At 33.4% G+C, this 20,093-nt stretch overlaps 1 protein-coding gene across 3 annotated transcripts in view; it reads right to left on the reverse strand.

Moving 5' to 3' along the window:
* Positions 1-20,093, reverse strand: part of Pibf1 (progesterone immunomodulatory binding factor 1) — a 235,424-nt gene that overhangs the window by 212,989 nt on the left and 2,342 nt on the right. For all 3 annotated transcript variants that reach the window (XM_071611456.1, XM_027938068.3, XM_071611455.1), the window contains exons 3-5: positions 14,092-14,192; positions 11,029-11,227; positions 9,339-9,458 (exon numbers count right to left, since the gene is read on the reverse strand). In XM_071611456.1, coding sequence (XP_071467557.1) covers positions 9,339-9,458; positions 11,029-11,227; positions 14,092-14,192 — 420 coding nt within the window. The remainder of the gene's footprint in view (positions 1-9,338; positions 9,459-11,028; positions 11,228-14,091; positions 14,193-20,093) is intronic.

Raw genomic sequence — 20,093 nt, forward strand, 5'->3', positions numbered from 1 at the left:
ATCTTCTAGAATCCCCGTTCCCCCCCACTTCTTTCAACTAAATCTAAAACAGTAAGGCTTATTCTATTCAGTAGTCTGAACTGACTATAAAATTCAAAATGTTATTCTATTGAGTAGTCCATATGGGATATATAATTAGATGTTAAAATGTTAAAACAAATTGAGTTATTTCATTTTGAGTCCAAGTTTGGCAAGGCTATACCTAGTAGTATCAGGACTCAATATGGGCACATTTTTTCTCTATTTGAGCTATGAAATCTTTATACATACAGTGATCCAGTACAGCACTAAGCCCTTGTTTGGCTGAAATGCTCATTTTACATATTAATTCCTACTTTTTAAATTATTATTTGTGGTGTGATGCCATCACAAAATTAAATGCAAATATGGACAGTGACATAATATTAACAGCAATCTCTTATAAATGATTAATCCCAAACATGTAGTATATACATTTATTAATTCTTGCACTTGCACATTATATGTACTTTTATTAATTAAATCACAATAAAGAAATTAAATCATAAAACTAAAAATGACCCAAAAGAAATCTCACTTAAAAATATGTCTGCAGATTTTGGATTGAGACATACTACATAGATTGAGACAATAAAGTGGTCATTATATCTCTGGATTTAATCCAAGGTATTTGGAAAGGTCCCTTGTGAGTTGATTTCTCCCTCCATAATACGAAACACCCTCTTGGTTACTTGGTTCAAAATTTTATCTTGATAAATATCTAATAAATCCCTCAAAACCTATCCATGAAATTAAAAATCTTACTAATAACTTAAGATAATAAATAAATGTAGTAGAAAATGAAGTCATATTCTTTGAAATGTTGTTTCCTCATTTAATGAATATGAAATAATCAGCTAAAAGAAGCTTCTTTCTGATGCCGTAATTAAAATTATTTTCATAACTTTTCCATGAACTTTTTTCCCCCCTCATTTCGTTTACTTATAAGTCACATTACTTATAAAAATCCAATAGTTTTGTAAGAGCGCAATAGGTAGGTTTTAGACATGTAAGTAAGAAATGTAACAACATGCTATAATGCTTCAGGTAGTGTGATTTCAATATATTCTTAAATTTGTTCAATACATTAAAATATATTACTTTTATGCCAAAGACAAAGAGTAGCATTAAAACACAATGCTAAAAACCATGAAATTTAATTCAGAAGTCAAAGATTATTTTTCACTGTAATTAATAGGTAAATAAAACTTTTTCATTTTTAAATTGTGTTCATGGTCCATAAATCTGCCCCATTAAAATCCTGGATTGTTTATTAAAAACTGAGATTCTTAATTCCAGCTAAGCCCCAAATTAGAACCCTTGAGGTATGTTATGATTTGGATATGAGGTGTCACCCTAGAGCTCCTGTGTTCATGCGGGGATGTTCAGAGGTGAAATAACTGAATTACAAGTGGATCAACCCATTTCATTGATTAATAATTGAAAAGAACTAATATAAGCAGGTAGGGTGTGATTGGAGAAGGTAGGTCACTAGGGCTATATCCTTGGGGATTGATTATATGTTCTCTCCCTAACTTCTTTTCTCTCTCTCCTCTCTTCTTTCTGGCTACCATGAACTAAAACAGCTTTCCTCCCCCAGGCCCTTCTGCCATGATGCTCCCTGCCTCCCCTCAGATTCAGTGCAACAGAGTTGCACCTCCAAAACTGTGAGCCCACAATAAACTTTTCCTCCTCTAGGTTGTTTTTGTTGGGTATTTTGGTTACTGTGATGAAAAGCTGACTAATACAAGGTGTCCATGAATTTAAATTTTAAGCATGCTTATTTACTTTAAGAGACAAGCATATCTATTATTGTTTTCTAACAAGTATGTTCAACATTCTAGGATAATTATAATTGAAGGGTAACATTATAAACCTGTATCTTATAAAGGAATTTTATGCTCATCAGCTTAGCAGCATAAAAAGAAATTTCAGAAAACAGTTCATACTTCCCGAAACACAAGAACCTGAATAACAAGTATTTATCATTAATGAAAAATCTAATTTTCATACAAACACAGTTAACTGGATTATTTACATATGAATACTTATGCTGAGCCTCCAGGTAATCTTGCAGAATTTTTCTCCAGAAATATAACTGTGTTTCTAAACAAGGAAGTTTTGTTGACCAAAACACTTTTTGCTTCCTAGTTACCAAAGTTCTCATAAGAGAGAAACATTTCACCATTTCCTCATGAAACTTAATAGCTTTCTTAAGACTCAATACCTCACATAGTATTATTAACATTGCTTTCTTTGTAATGAAAGAAGCACACTGAATTAACTCTACAATAACAAAACAGCTTCCCACAACTTAGATGCATGAGATGCACAAAAATTTCAAAGAGAATAAGAAATAAAAATATCTGTTAAGTACATACACATTAAGTATTACACATAATTCACATACATAATACAGATCAAAATGTGCTATAATTATATATCACTGACACTTATAAATTCCAGGCTTAAGTAAAAGGTAAGCTCTATTTGCTGGTGTTAGTATCACATATCATTTGCAAACAACTAAAAATCTAGAAAAAAATATGAAAGAAAATTATAGAAATCTGATAAAATTGCCACATCATGCTATTTCTTTTTAAAGGTCAAGAATTATATTCTATTAAATTTCTACAACAATTTTCACCTCATACTTGCCATGAAGTAGCGGATTATATGATCAAAGTCTAGTCAAATTAATTGTGTACCTGTGTGACTTTAACATCTCTGAGTGCTTTTGGAAGACATAATTTTGAAATCAGTGTAATAATTGAGGCACCTTTGATCTGACCACATATTATGGAAAAAAAGCTTTGGTTTTTATAATGCTTCTTCTCAGTAGATCTACTGAATTTTACTAGGGAATAAATAGTATTTGATTAGTTGTAGGAAGCTGATATGAAACAAACACAAATGAAAATAAGGTTAATATAATGCTTTGACTTCTAGGTTAAAAACAAGATTTCCCAGGTATCCCCAAAATGGGTTTTTAAAAAGTAGATGGAGGTATACTGCCACCATGTGGTAAAAACTTTAAGACCATTTCGGATAAGGTAAGCTAAATTATTTTAAATTAAAATGGAAAGTGTGTTTTCATAATTGCCATTCTCAAAACCATTTCTTTTAGTAAATCACTGTGAAGTTGTCATTATTATTGCAATGTCTGAGACATCTACATTTGTTGGTTGTTTCCTTCTAAGTTTCCATTTGTTTACTACCTGCTCTATGAATAGTAGTATCCTCTTATACTGTCCTTAATTTGTCTTCTTTTGAGAGTACTCCCCTTACTGTACCATAATTTTATAATATTCAATCCCATTTTTTTTAGCTATTGGTATCCATCCTAATCTTTATGTATTTTCAAATAGTAAACTCAACTCTCCAACTACCAGATTTTAGTTTTATCAAAATTAACTATTATTGATTGCTAAAAAGTATAAACAATCAAAGTTACAAACAGTATTATAAAAACTGCAAATTTTGTTCAAGGTCTGATGATGTTTTTAATTTTACTTCTAATTATTTTCTATATTATCTAACATGTTCTCATTCATGTCAGTAAAAACCTAACATGTTAAGAAAGATAGTCTCCAAAGAGCTAAGATTCTTTTTAGGGAAATGGCATTCATAGACTGGATTTTCTTTTTTCACTTGCATGTAAATGGTGAATCTGCTTCAGGTAATGGTCACATAAGCTCCCATCTGACCACTCCTGCCACAAAATCACCTATAAATTCTGGACAAAATATCAAACATCCAAGGGCTCAATCTCCCTGATCAAAATTAGGCAGACTATAGGAATCCATATAAAAGTAGAAGAGAACAATCCCTGGTGAGTTTCCTAGTTGTTTTGTTTGTTTTCTAATGGTGTGTAGTCTGTAAGGGGAGGCCCATTCTGTGCCCTGTTGGATGGACAAAGGTGCAACTGAATGTCCTTGGTCTTTTTAAAATGGAGAACCAAAAGACAGTTTGGGACAACAGCAGCTGCTCTAAAGTGAAGAAGGAATTCTAGAGATAGCCACAGAGGGGAAAATCTGAATTTTGTTGATAATTTCTGCCCAAATCTCTGGCTGCTCTCTGAAGAACACATGTATAGGACAAACTCCACATAGCCCTATTGAAACCAAAAAATTTGAACTTAAAATTGCATGGGTGCCCAGGAAACAAAATGTACTGTTGGAGTATAATCAAGCTAATTTGTTTCTAAAATAAAAACATCAGAACTGTCTAGAGGAATACAAAATTCAGAGTCTCCACAGGATAATAGTCACAATGATATCATTCAAATTTATTCTATGATTTAAATAAAAATGTTTAAGGTTACTTGACACATGAAGAAACAGGAACACGTGACATATTTTTAAAAGAAAAGACAAACATCATAGGCAACCCAGATGTTAGAATTAACAGTCAGAATTTTAAAGCAGCTATGTGAACTATTCTCAATGGTATAAAAGAAAATATGAAGTAGCCAAGAAATGAAAATTATAATAAACAACCATATTGAAATTCTAAAAGCAAAAAATTCCACGCTTAAGTATTTAGCCATACTCTATCAAAAAAAAAAAAATTATACACTCTGAGGCAGGTAATCCATTTTTTCCAACATGCCAATTTGGGGGAGGATAAACTGACACATTAAAGAAAATCAAATGAATAAGTTAAAATCTATCTACTTCTGCAATCTTTTCTAATTTTCCCTACTGGTGTGATATTTCACTGCTCATAAAATGTGTCATCTGCAAACAAAGAGTTTACTTAGTTCTTCCTTACCAATGTAATGTCTAAAATGTTAAATACTGATTAAGATTGGACTAAACAATTATTCCTAGAGAACATTTCTGTCTTCACTGAGCTCCTTTCTATTTATACTTTTTGACTCTCATTCTTCAGTTACAAAAGAGAAATCAATTCCCTGAGAACTCAGGATAACAATTTAAAAAAAAAGCCAATTTTTTTCAAGAGGTATAATAAACCCAGATATGACTGATGAAGAGATAAAGAAAATGTGGTATATACATAAAATGCAGTATTACACAGCTTAAAAAAGCAGAATGCTAAGTGAAATAAGCCAGTCACAACATACGTATCAAAACTGTATGATTCTAATTATAAGTGCCACTTACATTAAATTCCACTTACATTAAATATCTGAAGTAGTTGAAATCATAGAACCAGAAAGCAGAATTGCTTACCAAGGGCTGAGGGGGTGGGGGTGGGGGGCAGATTAGTGTCTAATAATGGGTATGCAATTTCAGGGTTGCAAGATGAAAAAGTTCCAGAGATCTGTTGCCTAAAAATGTGAATATACCTAATATTACTGCACTGTACATTTCAAAATAGCTAAAATAGTAAACTTTAATGTTGTGTCTTTAACCATAATAAAAAAAGAGTCTGTCAACTTTTTTACACTAAAATTTAGAACCTTCTTGATGGCTTTTTGTTTACATATTTCATTCCTCATTTCTTTTTTGTTCACATGTATAGTTCTCACTCAAGTGAAATATTATAACATGTTCATTTACAGAATTCTTTGTTGACTCTCTCCCATGGTTTTATACTTATCTAAATATTCACTGATCTCAATCCTCATACATTATGTAAATTCTATAAAGACAGAGGTTTGGTTCAGTTTGTAGTTCTTGAGGTCCTTAATTTCTATGGTCGGGCAGGTAATTTATCAGTTCTCAAGCAGTTAGACCTATTCTAAGTACTCTATTTGATAACAAAATTATCATATATGTGCTGCAGTTTCAGGTTCACTCTTGAGGCCCCTTAAAATTATTGTGTGAATACCATATAGTTATTTTTTTTCAAAATTTTCATTTTATTGAACCTTAAAATCACATAAAGTCATCTGTAAGACCCACACCATTCCTTTAAAAATTAGAAACTTAGCTGGGCACGGTGGCACATGCGTATAATCCCAAAAGCTTGTGAGCCTGAGGCAGGAGGATCATGAGTTCAAAGACAGCTTCAGCAAAAAAGCAAGCTAAGCAACTCATCAAAACCTTGTCCCTAAACAAATTACAAAAATAGGCTGGGACTGTGGCTTCATGGTCGAGTGCCTCAGAGTTCAATCCCCGGCAGTCGCCCCCGCCGACAAGAAAAATTAAAAACTTAAACAAATGTAAGATTTAGGCTAAAGTATTTGCTGAATTACTGTATGAAGAGATCATTCAAATAATGTAATATAAAAATTTTGGATGAAGTCTTACTAAAAATCAGTAACTTTATAGTCTCTATAGCCATTAACTGCATGGCAATGTATCTTATTATCTGCTGAACAATGTAATACTTGTTTTTTCATTTTCTTGTCAAATTCAAAAGCACTTAGAAATCAATGAGTACTCTCTTTCACTAGATTATGCTTCAGTTTGCTCACTACAAAATATTTATTCCCATCAGAGCTCAGAACATGATACCCCCAAATATGTTACCCTACCATACTGAGTAGTTTAATTTGAAGGAAATTGAGAAAAATGCAGAAGCAAGGTTTTCCTGACTTTCTCCTGCCCTCTCTCTCAAAGCAGGTCATAGAAACTGCAAGTCCCCTCATTCCTTTTCCCCTGAAGCAGGCCATGAAGCCTAGGAAGGTCACTCTCTGACCACCTCTTTTGCTCTTCCCTTGAAGATCCTCATGTGACAAGTGTCCTGCCCTATAAAAGAAGGAATGTCACACAGAAAGGTCAAGAAGAATCTGAACAAACCTTGTTAAGTTCCTCCCTAGTTATTACCATTAGATCATACCTTTTGTCCTCTTGTCATACTTCTGCATGACTGTCCACAGAAATAGACTTCCCTAAGTCTTTGTATCTTTACTTGAAGGCTTTCAATGTTACATCAAACTTATGAGAAAAGGATATTACTTTTTCTCTCATACATCATTTAGGGAAGAAATCTGAATTTTCTCTCATAAAAGGAAAACTTACTTTTGGGGGGTTAAGAAACTTGAAATTTAATGGCACTACTAAAAAAATTCAAAAATTTTTTTGCTACTCCATTTGGATTTGATGGGCATTATTTATGTTTTCATTGCTTGCCTCTGGCCACCAAATTAAATATCGTATACAATGCCCACGTACTAAACAGGAGAAAAACATGAAATACCATCAAAGAACCCAAATGAGAACATTTAAAATTAACAGGAGAAAAAATGATGCTTCCAACTGAAAAACCCCGATTTCATTTCATATTTTCAATAAACAAGGAGCTTGTGACTAGTTGGTAATTTAATGACCACCTCAAAAATAAACCCCAACAATATGTAGCAAAATTTCTTTTAATATTAAATACAATGTTATTTACTATTCTTATTTAAAAGGTCTTTTTTTTTTTAAAAAAATAAGCTGCTTAATGATCTGGTTCTATTTCTCATCTTAAATTATTCAATTTATTATTTCTTAGTGTTTGGTAAGTTGACTTGTATTAGGCTCTTAACAGAGTAGAAGAACCAAATTCTAAGGGTAGCCTCAACATAAAAATAATGTTGTATCTATATCATATTCTATTGTATCTATATCACATTCTCTGAATTGCTAATTCCTTTTATTGAATATGTAAGACATTAGTTTTTTCCCTATTGTGATTTAACTCTGTTTATAATACTGTTAAATTTAGGATTATGCTTTCAGCTGAGAGGTGATAAATCTGAAAGAAATAAACTTATACATGAGGGTTAATTTCATGAGTTCTCTTGGCTAAGCCACAATACATTAGTCACATTATTCTAGATGCTCCTGAGAAGTTATTTACTTATTTATTTATTTTAGTTGAGATTAACATTTAATTAGTAAACTTTGAGTATATAGATTACTAACCATAATGTGGGTGAACCTCATTTAATTAGTTGAAGGCTTTAACAGACGGACTTCCAAAGGAAGGAATTCAGCCAGCAGATTACTTATAGATTTGAATTACAACTATTCCCTAGGTATCCAGCCTGCCAGTCCAACCTCGAGATTTTGGACTTGCCAAATTTCCACAATTATATGAGTGGGTAGGGGGATAGAGGGGATTGAACTCAGGGGTACTCAACCAATGAATCACATCCCCAGGCGCTGCCCCCCACTCCCCACCCGTTTTTTTTTTTTTGTATTTAGAGACAAGGTCTTGAGTTGCTTAGCACCTCGCTTTTGCTGAGCCTGCCTCTGAAATCACGATATTCTTGCCTCAGCCTCCGGATTGGCTGGGATACAGGTGTGCACCACAATGCTCAACTAGCCAATTTCTTAAAACTTTTCTTCATCTCTCCCACCCCTCAATCTCAGTATCTCTCTCTCCCTACACACACACACACACACACACACACACACACACACACACACCCCGTTTCTGTTTCTATGGAAACAGTGACTAACAGACTCATAAATAAAACCATTCCTATGTTCAAAAGTTATTAATGCATTAAAACACCTAAGAACCTTATGAGTTAAAGCACATTAATTATCTATGCTTTCTTATCAACAATCTAAAGGTGTTAGCAAGGGTAAATCAAACTAAATTCTGAGACATAAAGGCATTACTGATATTTGAGTCTGAAAAGTACAGAAACTTATTGTACTATGGAGTTAAAAATATATCATATTAATAATAAGTCTAGAGTTGCAAGTTTTCTTCTTCTCAGCAAACTATATTAACATGATAGTATTCTGAGACATTTGACCAATGTTATAATCAAGCTAATGATTAGTCCACTCTCCTATAAATAAAGAGTTATAAATATGATGACCTTATAATTAATTTATCAATTAGATTGGGAGGCCTTTGAAAATGAATTGGGTGCTATTAATACTATATATCAGGAACAATGAGGACAGTCCTAGGAAAATCAGAGCTTATAAGTCACCCTAATAAAAAGGCGAAACATCCTTTTTCTTACTTATGGAACCAAAAAAGATTCCCCATATACCTTCACCTATCTTTCTTGTTTCTTGCTAAAACTTCTGGACAGAGTACTATCAGAAATAAACTTAAATTATTAAGCAAACTCTTGTGTGCATATATCTCATTTGAGTAATCACATAGCAATTTTCAGATATGGGCCATATTTAGGATTTCAAAGGTATTTGATTATGAAAACCAGTTACAACAAAATGCTAAACTGTGGATTACCTATCAATATCATAGACTTATTTTCTCAATTTGTAAGGTGACTGCTTCCAATTTAACCTAGTTCTTACTACTTATGAAGAATCACAGAAGTCAGCACTCCATAGTGCCATTTTTCAATGACCAACTTTTATATTACCACAAATCTTGAGAAACTCCTGATAGAAAAAGTTCTCACTTCTTCCACAAATAATCAAAACCATACAAACCTCTGTCAATTGCTTCAATTGGCCTTTATTTGTACTTAATTCTTCTGATAGGTCATTCTTTTTCACATGTAGTTCATAAATTTCCTTTCTTAATGGATTTACTAGTTCATAGAAACGAATCTTAAAAAAAAGAAAAACCCAAAATTAATAAGAAGTCTTTCCAAATTACAATTAAAATTTGCTAATTTACAATACAGTAGTCGACCTTTATCTATATTTTAACTTTACATAGTTCCCTTTACCTACCATTAACTGTTGTCTGAAAATATTCCAGAAACAATCATAAATTTTAATAATTTCTATAAAAATAAATACTACCAGGCTGGGGTTATGGCTCAGTGGTAGAGCACTTGCCTAGCATGTGTGAGGCACTGGGTTCGATTCTCAGCACCGCATACAAATAAATAAAAATGAAGGTCCATTGACAACAACAAAAATTTAAAATAAATAAATTAATTTTTAAAATTAATAATTAATTTTAAATTAATAATTGTTCAATTTTACCACAGGTATGCATTTATAGAAAAAAACTGCATACTTGATAAAACACTTAATACTATTCAAGGTTTCAGACATTCACTCGGGTTCTTGCAATGTCTAAATATATGATAAACAATAAATAACTGATGAAGAGATAGTCTCTATTCTTTTCGTATGTGTGTGGTGCTGGGAATTGAACCCAAGGCCTCACACATGCTAAAAAACACTTTACCACTAAACCACACCCCCAGTGCTATCCTTTGCTCTTCCAGGTCCTTGGCAAAGCTCTGTTTACTGCTGCCACTACAGTGCAAGGGATAAGCAGGATGAATCAGGAGGTATTTTTGATACGATTACTTCCACTCCTAACTTTCTCAGGGGAATTGGCCTGCCCTAACTCAGCAAAGTGTTTTATCGTAAAGGTCCTATAAGACTCAGAAGCCAATGAGTAAGTTAGGAGAGAGTAATTAGTGATGATTTATTATACAAGTATATAAACTGAAACTTCTCAATAAATGACATCGCAGCTTGTATAGTTAATGGATTGTGTGCACACACGTAAACACACACACACACACATTTTTTTGGAGACAGGATTCCATTATGTTGCCCAGGCTGGCCTTAAACTCTGGGAGTTAAGCAATCTTTCTGCCTTAGTCTCCCAAGAAGCTGGGAATACAGGCTTGTGTCATCACACCTGGTTCTACATTCTTGTATATAAAAAAATTTGTCAGGTTTAATTTCTAATATGGCAAATACTGATAAAGAGATGTTGACACCAAACAATTTTAGATCACTGTCTCAGACTAATTCTAATCATAGGGTTATATAAAACCACAAGAAAGATTTTGAATTATTCTTGTTACCAGAGTTCTTATCCTTCACCTTATAACCACACCAACTCCATTCTCCCCCACTATCCCTAATAAACCCTGGGCAACAACTAATCTGTGGCTCACCTCCATAATTTTCCATTTGAGAACATTATAAACCATCACTTATGATAAAATAATTCATTTCTGTGGACTAAGTAGCCCATAACTTCAGAGCCCTATTTATTGCTAGCCTTTAAAGACCAATGGTCAAAGACCTTTAAAATTTGACGATCTGAACACCACTCACTATTTTCAGATCAGGACCCTAATATAATTTATCAGCTCTGTACTTCAACATTAATGACTACTACATAAACAGCAAACTTAACACTTACAGATACATATTCAGGAATGGAAAGCTGATCTTCAGGAAAAGTTTTTAGCTTTGTGTATTGCTCTTCTGTCAACTCAAAATCACGTAGGTTTCGACGAATATCTCCAGCTTTCTCTCTTAGCTGATGATTTGTCTCTTCTAGTTGCTTCTGCCTCAATAAAATGGTTTCCATTTCTTGTTTCATTAGTTCTTGGTATTTTCTACATTAGGAGAGAATTTACGGCAAGCTTTAAAAAATCTTTGCAATTTGACTTTCTCAAAGTTCTCTCTAATAACATAAAATTAGGAAATGAGAAGTCCAATAATATTCTCTCTTTTTTTTTTGCGCTGGGGGATACTAGGGATTGATCCACTGGCTCTCTCTTTACCACTGAGCTTCAATCCTATCCCTACCCCTTCTTCTTCTTCTTCTTCTTTTTTTTTTTTTTTTAATTTTGAAACAGGGTCTTGCTAAGTTGCTGAACTTATGATTCTTCTGACTTGGCTTCCCAGTCTTCAGGATTATAAGCATGCAACACTGTACACAGCTGCCCAATATGTTCTTGTCTACAACCTGAAGTGTATTTACTTAACCAGTTATACATAAAATTGACTTCCATACTAATTAACAAATGTCTAGCCACATAAGCTATTAGGGAATTGATATTGTTAAAGAATAATTCTAAAAATTCAAATCATAAAATTATACATTTCCTCTGCTTAAGTTTTAAATCTTTTACACCTGCTTTGGATTCTCCTTATTAAGTTCATTTTCATTTCTCTTTTATCCTGGAACTTCAAGGAATATCTCTTTTAAGATGGCAACAATGAACCACCATAAAGTAGTCATTCAACCAATGAGACTAATGTGCAGATACTCTCCATTCTCAAAGAACATGCATAGAAAATGGATGGCATTAGAGCAGATTATGCTAAGTGAAGTTAGCCAATCCCTAAAAAACAAATACCGAATGTCTTCTCTGATATAAGGGGGGGTGACTCAAAATGAGATAGGGAGGAACAGAATGAAAAGAAGACTACCATTAAATAGGGAAAAAAGGTGGGAGGGAAAAAGAGAGAGAAGGGGAGTTGCACAGAAGATGGAAGGAGAACCTCATTGTTATACAAAATACATATATGATGTTGTAATGAGAAAAAGAAAAAAAAAGTGTGTAACATTAGATTGGATAGAGAGAAAGGATGGGAAAGGAGAGAGGAGTAGGGAGGATAGGAAGGGCAGCAGAAGAGAATAGACAATATGATTGATGTATGTACATTCTATGTATGTATTATATGTCAAAATACATTCTGCTTTCATGTATGACTAAAAAAATATAAAATAAAAAAAGAACATGCATAGAAGCCATTATTATTCTCGTCTACCCAAAGATTTTAAAGCAAGAAAAAACAATCTGATTTCACCTCCCATTAACAAACATGCTATTATTTTTCTCATCTTAAAACAAATGAACAAATTAAAAAAAGACACCATTTCACTTTTCCTTTTATTTGTTCCCTCCTGCTCAAAAGTTATTTTTGTTGTCTAAGTTCTCAATTCTTTACCTCTTAAACCCATGCCAATTGGGTTTTTACCCTTTACTTAAATCTCGATGATAGACTGCCAATGATCAATTCTTAGTTCTTTTTATCCATGATCTAACAATAGCAGTTAACACATGTGATCTTTCTTGATAAACTTTCTTTCCCTGGCCTTATAGACACAACACGTTCTTTGTGTTTCTCTCCTTTTACTATGGCATCTTCTCAATTTCCTTTGTCTTACTGTTGGAGCACTTAGACCTCTGTCTATAATCTCCCTTTGGGAATTCATGTAGCCTAATGACTCAAATATGGGCTATATCCTAATGACTCCTAGATTTGTTCTTACAGACCAGATTTTTTATATACCTCCACACGGATTTCTAACAATTCAACTTTAACTCAACATGTACCTAACTGAACTTCGACTCTACTCACAAACCCATCCACTATGACTTCTTCCATCAGAGCTGACAGCAACTTCATCTTTTCATTTATACAGACTAAAAATGTTGGTGTAATCCCTGACTCTTCAGGACATTTTATCAGCTCTACCTTCAAAATATATTCAGAATCCAACTACTTATTAACACCACAGAAATAGTTTCCCAACTGCCCTTTCAGGATCATTTAATCTGAAAAAAGTCTAACAAAGTTTTGTCCCAATAGCACCAGAATCACCTGGGAAACTGTCAGAAATGCACATTCCCAGACCCAATCCAAATCAGAATCTCTGAGGACTAAACCCAGTAATCTTTTTAAATAAGCCTTCCAGGTATTTCTGATGTATAATGAGGTTTTAGATCTAATGTATTAGTAGCTAATAATTGCCACACTGCTTTTTAGGAAATAGATTAAATAGTGAATTTTTTAACAGAAAGATATCTACTTTACACACTTCTAATTAAAACATAGAAAAAAACATTCATTTGCCACAATTTTTACAGAGGTCCAGATGTTTTGAATACAAAGGTATACTTTCATTTCTATATAAAAAAAACATTCAGAGAAATCTGAGCAGATACTTTTCATAGATTTGTTTTATTTTTTTGCCCCTAATCTTTAAACCTGTTTTACTGATACTTAATTTGATGATTTTGTCACTTTTTCACATTCATATTCAATTGTTTATATAACTTTGAATCAATTACATGAGCATAATTGGTATAGACATATTTGAGAGCAAACAGTGGGATCTTGATAAGAACACAATTGAACTGGAGAAAGTACGCAGAAAGCTCCAACAAGCCATGAAGAAAATTTAATCTAGACAGCTAGTCAAGAGGTGGTCCTTTTAAATAGCCTCCTTTGTCTTTTAATGGTTCACTTACACTGCTCAATGTTAGTTGAATGAAACGTTGAATTTTGACTTTTTATATTTTTTTATATTGCTATATCAAATAACCTATTTTTTGGTGTTGATGTGAAAATTATTACCATCGCTTACTTAAAATTTCTCTATATTAGCTTATAACATGTGCATACAGGAAATAAGATTACTTTTAGTTACTAAACAGATATTGTTGCTTTTAAAACTTTTTTTTACCTGGCATCCTTCTGTTGAAAAGTCAATTGGCTGTCTAATCTCAAAGTAAGTAGCTGCTTCTGGTGAAGTGCATCATTCAGTTTCTCCTCTAATTCTTCCATCTTAAAAAGAGAATAAGGTGTTCAATTTTCAAATTTATCATACAGAAAAAACCTTTAATTTGAAAAAAAAATTAAAAACTTTTAAAAGAAACATAATAAAAATGAATAGAGGGTTTCTTTTATAATGGTTTGTATCTACAGACTGCAAAGTCTGCTCATACTATGGTTTGAAATGGTTGAGTGGCATATGGCTTTCTGCCAGACTATCATAAGACTATTGTTTTCATCTTAACCCAAGCTTCCCAACTGAGCAGCTCATTGACAACTGGGAATTCATGCTGATGTCTTGCCTAGTTATTATTTCTAGGCCAGATCCAACATTTGTATTTCAGATCCATTAATCTGGCTACTATACATCTTCAATTGACTAGGACATGGGTGAGGCAATGAATATTCAAAACAAAATGGACAGCTGACCTTACCTAATTCTATATTTGCTGAATCTCCCTAGCGTCCAAAGTAAAAATAATAAATACATAAATAAATAAATAAATAATATACATTCTGTTTGATATGCTTGCCTAGGTTACTGTAATTCTTCATTGGCTTCCCTGCCTACGGTTTTACCAACTTTCCCATCTATCTTCCTTTATATTACCTTTTTAAAATGATGTCAAAATTTTACTTTCCCTGAATCTAACCAACATGTCATGTGTGTATATAAATGCAACAAAGGAATTATCTCTTTCATGCATATGTAGAAAGTACCAACAAAAAACAAATAAATAAAGGTGTGAAAGGAAGAACAATAGAATAGACAGAAAAAAGGAGGGAGAAAGGAGGGGAGGAATGGGGATTGAAATCAGATTCCTTTTATGTAAAATATATCAAAAGGAACCCAAATATCATGTATAAATATAATGCTCTAATAAAATAATTTAAAATTTACTTTCCCATTTTTAAATTCTTCAGAAGAGCCTATCTTAATAAAAAATTCTAAATTTTGGAGCTGGGGTTGTGGCTCAGTGTTAGAGTGTTTGCCTAGCACATGCAAGGCTCTGAGTTCGATCTTCAGCACCACATAAAAATAAATAAATAAAAATAAACGTATTGTGTCCAACTACAATTAAAAAAATATATTAAAAAAATTCTAAATTCTGTGGTTAATACAGTAGTCTTTCTTGATCTGACCCTTCTCAACCACTTCCTTTGTCACTAGCTTAAAGGAACGCTGTTACAGCCAAAATAAATGCTTGCCATTTATATTGTGTTTCCCTTAAACTTCCATTCCCTAGGATTTTATTCTTAGTCTATTTATAAAACTCTTTATTCTTCCCTTTCAACGCAGGCAATTCTTTTTTGCCCTTTAAAATAGATGAATTTGTGGACTGGGATTGTGGCTCAGTGGTACAGCGCTCGCCTAGCACAGCAGGACCTGGGTTCAATACTCAGCACCACATAAAAATAAAGGCATTGTGTTGTGTCCATCTACACCTAAAAAATAAATATTAAAAATAAAATAGATGAATTTGACAGTCCCTAGTATATTCAAGTAAATCCCTCTTGCAACATCAAATTCCTCTTCTCTACTGGATCATTCTTATTATTAAGCAAATACCAACAAAACAACAAATAATGCTCTCTTCATCACACCACACCTTCACTCCAGTATCATTTTTCTGCTCCCCTTCAGTGTAAAACTTCCATACAATTTTTGTCCCATCCTATTCCAGTGACACTAAATTCTTTTGTTTGTTTGCTTTGTGGTACTACAGATTGAACCCAGGGACACTCTACATCTATGTGCCACATCTCCCACACTTTTTAGTTTTTATTTTGCGAGAGGGTCTCGCTGACAACGCTGACCTTAAACTTGTGATCTTCCTGCTTCAGCCTCCCAAGTAGCTGGGATTACAGGTGTGCACCACTGTATCTAGCCACAGTAAAACTATGCTTATCAAAGTCCAAAATACTAAGCTCAATGGCATGTTTATCTCACTTGACAGAATGACCATACAAAGCTGACCTCTCTTGTTTAGCTTCCAAGACACTTCTTCTTCTGGTTGTCTTCTAATTATACTGGATACTCTTATGCTCCTCAAGCTCCTTTGCTGGATTCTCTTCTCTACCTCATTTCTAAATGTAGGACAGCCCCTTGACTTGGCCCTCTGCTTTCTTTAGGTAATGACATTCAATTCCATGGCTTTACATGCCATCTGTATGCTGAGGTATATTTCATAAGTAGATAAATAGTCATGGACCCTCCCCTAGACTCTAATAGCCAATTCCATTTAGGTATCTAATGAGAAGCTAAAATTTAATGTGTTCTAAAGAGAACTTACATTTAATTCCCATATCAGTTTCTTCCCACCTCTTCCATTTCTCAATAAATGGTTCTAGTTGAAGCAGAAACTCACCAGCCTTACGACAATTCCCTGTCATCTCCTTCTGCCTTATCTGTTCTATTACTTTTGTGCCATTCTGAATAAAAAAATCAGGACATGTAATACCACCTGCCTAAAATCTGCCAATAACTTTTCTGACTACATAACCTAAACAAACAATGGCCATGGGTCAAATCCAGCTCTTGTCTTATTTCTGTGTGTCCTGTGAACTAAGAATAGGATTTATAGTTTAAAAGGTCTAGAAAAAAAAAAAAAATGAAAAACAAAAGGCAAGAACAAAGAAGAAAATGTGACAGACCTTATATAGCGCAAAAAGCAGAAAATTCTTACTGTCTAGCAGTTACAGAGTAAGTTTGCAGATGCAATCTCCAAAAAAAAGAACCGTCATTGCTACATTCCCAGCATCCTGTCTCAAGACTGCATTAAAAAAATACAAAATAACCATATTCCTCATAATTACTATGTTGCAAATCAAGGATATACATTACCACTAGGAAAGAATTCTATTTTTTCAGAATTACAACTTTTACAATTTTAACTAACTTCTAAATTAAATTCCTTAACTCAGTGACAAACTGCATCCTTTCATTTTCTAAGTAATAAGGAACCCACAAACTTCTAACAAGATATAAACAAAACCAGTTTCTGCATTTGAAAACTGATAGGCAAGAAGAATAAAGAAATAAAGAAGTGGATGTAGGTGTCAACGAATGGGGATAAAGTGAAAAGCTAACAATTTTCGACTATCAGTTTAGCCTGGGCAGCTAGCTACCTTTCTAAGTTCTCTCTGACCTCATTCTCACTGATCTAGGCATAGATGCTTTTAAGTTTTTCTTAGATCCTTTGTTTCTATTTTTAGACAGAGAAAGCAAATCAGAATAAGTAACAAGATCAAAAGAACTATAAGTAACAAGCTGTAATAAAGTCAAACATTTGTAATGCTGTGGCAGATGTTAAGATTCACATATTTTCTAAGTCAAAATAAAAGACCTTCATGAGTAGAAGAAAAAAATCATGACTTGCCTTCCAATATTATCTTCCTTCTTTCTGACTTAACTATGGATTTTTATTAGTTAATACAATAAGTCCAGTTAAAAACTCACACTTCCTAGCTTCCAATCCTTTGCAGGCAAGGGTGGTCAATGCTATACAGTTCTAGTCAACTGAGATAATTGGCTTGAACTTCTACTTCTAGGAATGCTCTTTAGAGAGGACTGATCCATTGGCACATTCCCCCTTTTCCCATCACCATTTTCCTCATTACTACCTGTAGCTGTATACAACACTGGAGGCAGATCAACCATCTTAAGATTTTGAGGTGGAATATCATATGCTAAAAAATAGCTGAGCAGAAGATTAAAAGGCACTTGGATTCCTAATAATGTCAAAGAATAATCATACCAGGCTTAAATTACTTATTTTCAGATCCTATAAAGAAAGAAAATCATGCACTGAGGTAGCAAAAAGTTGGAGGCAATCTGTGTGCCTCATACTGTGGGTGAATGGACTGGTAGATACAGAGAATTATGGAGTTAGAAGCTAAGTAGCAGATGGGTGTATAGTAATTCAGATGATTTTTAAAATAGCTAAATAAGGCTGGGGTGTGGCTCAGAGGGGGAGTGCTTGTCTAGCATGTGCAAGGCATTGGGCTTGATTTGCAAAAATAAATAGATAGATAGACAGATATTGAAACAAAAGTAAATATATTTTAAAAATAATGAATTGTTATGATTAATGACTATTATGTGTCATACATTTAGGAATATAACTAACTTAGTCTTGTACATTTGTAGTCCAACTAGAAAACTACCACCAAAAACTATATCAAGAACTGTGGAGGCACAAGAATATTAATATAGTGCCAGCTACAGATAATTACATTATTTACAATCATAATGTGTTTTTATCATATACCAGGTGCCTAAGAGCTAACATACATTGATTAATTTAATCCTCAAGACAATTCTGTGATATAAATACTATTATAATTTTACAGAACATCAAGGAATGAAAAAGTTAAGGAATTTGCCCCAGGAAACTGGTAACGATGGAACTGAATCCCTAACTATGTATACTTAAAATTTTGGCTGTTAACTAGACAGTCTCTCATGAATCAGTCACCATTTCTATAGTGTAACACATTAAAAAAAAAATAAGAGCAGTGCCCACACCTGCAATCCCAGGAGTATGGAAGACTGACGCAGGAGGATCACAAGTTCAAAGATAGTCTCAGCACGTTAGCAATACCCTGTCTCAAAATTAAACAAACAAACAAAACCCAAACCCCACAAACAACGCCCCCCAACAAAAAACCCCAAAACAAGAAAAGCTATTTAAAACCAAGTACAATATAAATTGAAAACAAATAAAAGAATTAACCAAATAAAATGTAATTGTGGATATGGTATATAATTGTCACTTAATGAAATATTTGTTGATTGAGTGGATGGATTAATAAATGGGATATTAACTCAGGCTTTTTCAATGAGGTGTACTAAAGGAAATCTTGAGAGAGAGGAATATATGAGCCAATAGCACTGTGGGAGTGTATATGAAGTAAAAGCAATAGGAGTAAACTATTAAGGACAGGAAACCACTGGATGCACTGATAACGTACCAAGCGACCTAGAGTAGGGTAGGCGACTGTGTAAATAAAAGGAAGTGTTTGGAAATTCACTTTATTGGAGTATGGGCTTTAGACTTCCTAGGATTTGAATCCTGTCTAGTTCTACCACTTTTATCTGAATGGCCTTGGGTATGTATTAACCACTCTGTGGCTTTGTTTCATCAAGAGAAAAATGGGGTTCAGTTATATATATTACATAGAGGGGGTAAAAAAATGAGAATACTATTTTAGTGGATAACAACAACCAATACTGTGTGCTTAGTAGGTGTTAGAGTCTGCACCCCAAATTCAGATATTGAAACGTAATCACTATTGTGATATTATTAAGAAGTGGAGTTTTTGTAGGGGGGGTGATTAGGTTGTATGGGTGGAGCTCCATGAGTGATGAGTGCCCTTGTAAGATACCTCTGAAAGCTAGCTTACCCTTTTGCCACGTGAGGACACTGCAATAAGTATGCAACCCAGAAAAGGGACAGAACTGGACTACACTGGACACCCTAATTTTGGACTTTTCAGCTTCCCAAATTATGCAAAATATATTACTGTTGTTTATAAACTACCTATCCTCTGGTATTTTGTTATAGCAGCTCAAATGTTATAAGGCACTAAGTAACAGTACTAGTCTAACTTATTTTATTGACTCATTAATAAGATGGGTTATAGAAGACCCTATCCCCTCAAAAGAATCTATATTTCAAAGGATTTATGAGGCATAAATAAAACCACAAATAAAAAGCTCTTAGAAGAGTGTCTATGCACAAAATAAACTCAATAAGTGTTAAATATTAAATTTAAAATATTAATTTTAGAAAAAGCTTACCTAAATTACTTCTCTACTTTTTCGAGATTTTAAGGTTTGAGACAACTTATTTTACTACAGACATATGGTCAAGAAGTATTTCTACAGGACACTAAAGTATGTTAGTGTAG

Source organism: Marmota flaviventris, chromosome 4 (genome assembly GCF_047511675.1).
Source record: "Marmota flaviventris isolate mMarFla1 chromosome 4, mMarFla1.hap1, whole genome shotgun sequence".
Lineage (NCBI taxonomy): Eukaryota > Metazoa > Chordata > Mammalia > Rodentia > Sciuridae > Marmota > Marmota flaviventris.